At 44.8% G+C, this 4815-nt stretch overlaps 1 protein-coding gene across 1 annotated transcript in view; it reads right to left on the bottom strand.

The window, feature by feature from the left end:
• The window catches only part of NCL (nucleolin), a 7454-nt gene that overhangs the window by 2208 nt on the left and 431 nt on the right, over positions 1-4815 (bottom strand). The window contains exons 2-8 of the mRNA XM_006893541.1: positions 4082-4195; positions 2273-2750; positions 1725-1922; positions 1545-1631; positions 1219-1360; positions 607-731; positions 4-93 (exon numbers count right to left, since the gene is read on the bottom strand). Of these exons, the coding sequence (XP_006893603.1) occupies positions 4-93; positions 607-731; positions 1219-1360; positions 1545-1631; positions 1725-1922; positions 2273-2750; positions 4082-4195 (1234 nt within the window). The remainder of the gene's footprint in view (positions 1-3; positions 94-606; positions 732-1218; positions 1361-1544; positions 1632-1724; positions 1923-2272; positions 2751-4081; positions 4196-4815) is intronic.

The following is a 4815-nucleotide window of genomic DNA, read 5'->3' as shown; positions in this document are numbered from 1 at the left end:
TGATTTCCATAGCATCTTCAAACACTTCTTTTAATTCTTCCTGAGTGACTTTGTAAGGCAAATTTTTGGCCAAAAGTGTTCTGGCATCTCGATCTGGATTAAACAGAGAAAAGTTAAAAAGATTTATTATTCAACAAGTATTTCTGAAAGCCTCTAATGTGCAAAGAAAAATACAAGGCTGTACCAAGCATGTTAGAGAAAACACTTGCCCTTGGTTCTGTCACAGCAAACTATGTGCTGAAAGAACAGAACTGGCCTAACAAAACTCGAAGTGGCCGCTAGTTTTTCAGTAGAAAATGTACCATTTTAAATGGACGTGTGTAAAGGAAAGGCTGGCAGGGACAGAGCATAAAAAGAACAGACAATGTATGTGATCATGATGCCGTTGCCATGTACAAGACACAGAAACACTGCTGGGCTGTGCTAAGTACTGGTCTGTTTGAATCCACTGTGGCCACGGTGTATCCCAGCACCTTAACATTTTGGTGTGCACTAGGGTTTTCCCTGGGAGACACCTTCCTCCCCAGCCATCAGTTAACAGGACTGGGCAATCTTTTCTCTAGATATTTCCGTATAAACAAGTTTGAAAAGTTCTTCCCTACGCACCTTTCTTACTGTCTTTCCCCTTTGGTCTCTCTAGTTTAATTTCATTGCCAAAGACTTTTAAGCCAGTGAGTTCCAAGGCTCTTTCCAGGTCCTCAGCAGATTCAAAATCCACATAGCCAAACTTCCTGGAGGATGAAGAAAGAAAGTCAACAGCTTTACCAAACATTCTGAGCGCCATTCCATAGCACTAATGCAGTATGCAAATAAAGCATATAGAAAACATCCTAAATCTCTGCAGGTAATACTAATACCAACGCCAAGTACACTAACTACACTCACTGCTTACCATAAATCTAAGATTGATATGACTGGCCTTCAGATCATGACAAAAACCTTGACAGAATCTGACCAGAAAGATTTTTTGAAAATACAAATTGTTACATTTAGTGTGTGTCATTCTTGTGCAGGGACCATGCGAATCTTCTCTTTAGCATTAGAATTTTAATACGTGTGCAGCTGAAGCAAGCACTGACAGAAGAATTCTTATCTGGCAAAAAAAGCTATTACGGATTCTTTGGTATGACTGAAGAACGAGCCAGCAAATTCTGTTAACTATTAATGAATTATTTGGTGCTACACTGAAAATGTGAAGTTTTAAAACCAGTTACTTACCTAGTCATACCAATTCTGACATCTGTAACAGTAAGATCATTTTTAGCAAAAACGTCACTGAGACCAGTTTTTAATTCAGGGGCAGATTTGTTGCAGTTCAGGTTTCCAACAAAGAGATTGAAAGTTGAAGTTGGTTCAACAGCTGTAGGAAAACAAACGGGGGAAAGACCTCAATTTAGTGACAGTGACAAAAATGAACTTGCACACTTGTACATCTCACACACATCAGCATCTTAATGTGACATCAGGATTCAGTATTAAGTCCCTTTGTCATTCATCATTTGTGCTGTGTATGTTCCCCTAGCCCTGAAAATGCTGTCAATTACCTTCTACTTTCTGTTTCTTGGCTTCAGGAGCAGCTTTCTGCTTGGTCATGTCCTTTTTTCGCTTTCCAGATACTTCTTTGACAGGTTCTAAGAAAATGTGAAAATGTGTTATCTCACAGAGCTGTCACCTGTATCCAAGTGTTTCCTTTAAACACCTGAGGAAACTTTAACCACTTATACCTGCTTCCTCCTCCTCCTCCTCCTCCTCTTCTTCCTCGTCCTCTTCCTCCTCCTCCTCTTCGTCGTCATCGTCATCTTCGTCGTCGTCATCCTCCTCCTCATCTTCATCCTCAGTCACCATCTTGGTTTTTGTGAGAGGCACTTTGGCAGCTTTCTTTCCTTTGGCGGGTGTCGTCTCCATAGCCTCCTCTTCAGAGTCTACAATGTCAGTCATACGCTTTCTTAGAAATAACATTCAACTCACTCCCCTCAAGTAGGTTTCTGAGACGATAAATCAAGGAACTACAAATCACCAAACTGTAAACTCTAACACTAGCTCTAATAAGAGTACTTAAAGGAGAAATGTTAACATTTAGAAAACCAACCACATACAACCCCTCCAAGCATGTGGAAGTGGCACTTTCCTGAGAATGGCAGCCCTGAACACAAAGGACCCCCTTACAGAGGCGTCTCTGCCCTCAGGGCTGTCCTGTTTGTAGGGTAGACGCTGCTGCACTCACGCCGCGAGTGTCCCACGATCAGCAGCGCGGGAATGACCAGGTACGTACCGTCTTCATCGTCGTCGTCGTCGTCTTCGTCGTCGTCTTCATCGTCCTCATCCTCTGAGCCCGGGGCAGCTGCTTTTGTTTTAATCATTTCTGGCTCAAATTCATCTTCTTCCTCCTCCTCTTCCTCCTCCTCATCGTCTTCCTCCTCCTCTTCTTCCTCGCTGTCTTCATCTTCCTCCTCACTCTCATCCTTCTTGGCATTCTTGCCATTCTTTGCCCCCTTGGTGGGCACAGCACCCTTTTTACCGGGGGTGGCCACCACTGCTTTGCCCGGCGTGGCACCCTTCTTGCCAGGTGCTGCTACAGCTTTGGCAGGTGTAACTGCCATCTTGGCTGGTGTAACTGCCACCTTCTTGCCAGGAGTGACAGCTGCTTTCTTCGCTGGTGCAGCAACCACCACCTTTTTTGTTGAGGACACCATTACTTTCTTTGAGGGCACTGTGGCATTCTTCTTGCCTTTTTTCTGAGGAATAACAACCTACAAGAAAATAAATTGCATTCCTCACCTTTCAATTCATGTGAAGTAACCAAGCATAAGCAATGCTAAATACTACATTAAAAAGCCACCAATAAACTTATACCAAATACGCACTCGAGCTCTGAAGCCATCAATCTTTCACATCAAAAGAGGCTCACTCAGAAACCCTACATATAACAGAATGAAGCCTACCTGGTCCTGAGCCACCCTCATTGTTGCAGCCACTATGTGAATCCATCCTGAGACTACTGCTCTTTTCACTGACCTTTGTTTTTGCAAAAATGATCCTTTTTCCAAGGATCAGCACCAATTACCAATACAACATGTGCAATAAAATCGCATCAACATTAAAATGAACATTTTAACATTTTTGCCGAGCTGCAATCAACTCACAGCTGATTCTCTGTTTTTAGACATAGTTAACCACATGGGAGGAAACAGCCATCCTCTCAGAGCAGCCGGTGGACCCTGAGCATCTGTGACTGTGAGGCGGCTTGTTACTAGCAGGCCACTAAAGCGGACTCCCTCACCAATGGGTAGCCTTGGGTTCTTTATCACACTTCTAAAAGCTTCTACACTGAAAGGCATTCACCACCTAACGAAAAATAGCAGATAGTAGGAGTCTGAAACTGAAAACTAAAAAAGCAAATAGGATAGACGAACCTTTTCCAAACTTAACCAACCAAATGAGAATGTGTGAGGGAGCTCTGGTGGCCTAGTGGCAAGAAGCTGGGCTGCAATCCCAAAGGCATAGGGTTCAAATCCACCAGATGCTCCGCTAGAGGATAAACAATCTCCTGGGACAGCTGGATTTGACTCGCTGCTGGTGGTGGTGGTGGTGGTGGAATGTGTGTTGGGTTTACTGGGGGAAAAGTTGCTTCTTCATAATCAAGTCATGCTCAAAACGACTTTTCTCAAGTAAAGAGTGGTGATCCTGTCTGAGGTTGGGTCAGCGCCTCTGATGGGGTGCAATCAGCATACAGGCGTGCAGTGCTCAACAGCAAAGGTCACACCCACACACAACAAAGGACAAGTAAAAATGTGGTCATGAGTGCTCCCACCAATGAAACCTTCATCAATTACTCCTACGTATTCCTCGAGGCTGTGGGAAAGGGGGGGCATGGCTACAAACAGGAAATCCTCAGACCTGAACCTCAATGCTGCAATTTGTTGTCCAAGTTGTGTCCTCATTTTCTAGTATTTGCCACCAACAAATTCAAACTGGAAAAGTGTAATGATTTCAATTCTATCCCATCTCCCCAAGCCAAGAGACCACATAAAGGTTTTATGTAAGCCCCCAGGCATCTGCCAGGCTGCCAAGCCCTCTTTACCTCTTCTTCACTGCTTTCCTCCTCATCCTCTGACATGTCTTCATCCTCACTGTCTTCCTCTATCTCCTTGGGGGGAGGAGGCAGCTTCTTGGGCTCGCCTTGATTTTTTCCAGCCTAAACGGGAGACCAAATCGGAGTTACACAAACACTGATCACGGGGGGCAGTTCCTTCTCGCCCAGAGCTTTCCTGATGTCCACTACGACTAACTTTTAACTTCCCTTCTCGAGTGCTACGAACTTGTCTTAAAAGTAAAAAATAAGATTTATCCCGATGTCAAACGGCGCCCACCTTTCCTCTCCTCCCCGTGGGCTGTCTCGGGCACAGGTGTTCGAGGAGCTCGCCGAGCACAGGTAACAGAGCCCCGAGCGCGGGGCCCACCGGCCTCCTGGCCCCGGGACCCCCCCCCACCGCCTGTGCCCAGTTCCAGCCCGCCTCCCGCCACCGATCTCATCGCAAACTCCAGTTAATGCATCTTATTTTATTCTGAATGTTGGCCATGGTTCCTAAAGCTTTCTTTCCTTTAGAAAGCACCCCGATCCCCCCAGAGGAATAACAACCTACAATGCACCTGGATAACTGGCATTACTTGTATTGGGGGATTAACTTCCACTGAGACTCAGTATTATTTCATCAAACACACACATACCCTTTACTCTTCCCATCTTTGCTGACTAATCTGATTTCCATAGCATCTTCAAACACTTCTTTTAATTCTTCCTGAGTGACTTTGTAA

This window comes from Elephantulus edwardii, unplaced genomic scaffold (genome assembly GCF_000299155.1).
Source record: "Elephantulus edwardii isolate Elephantulus edwardi_28Jun2011 unplaced genomic scaffold, EleEdw1.0 scaffold00127, whole genome shotgun sequence".
Lineage (NCBI taxonomy): Eukaryota > Metazoa > Chordata > Mammalia > Macroscelidea > Macroscelididae > Elephantulus > Elephantulus edwardii.
Note: the sequence above shows the minus strand (reverse complement) of the source record. Positions and strands in the feature narration are given on the sequence as shown.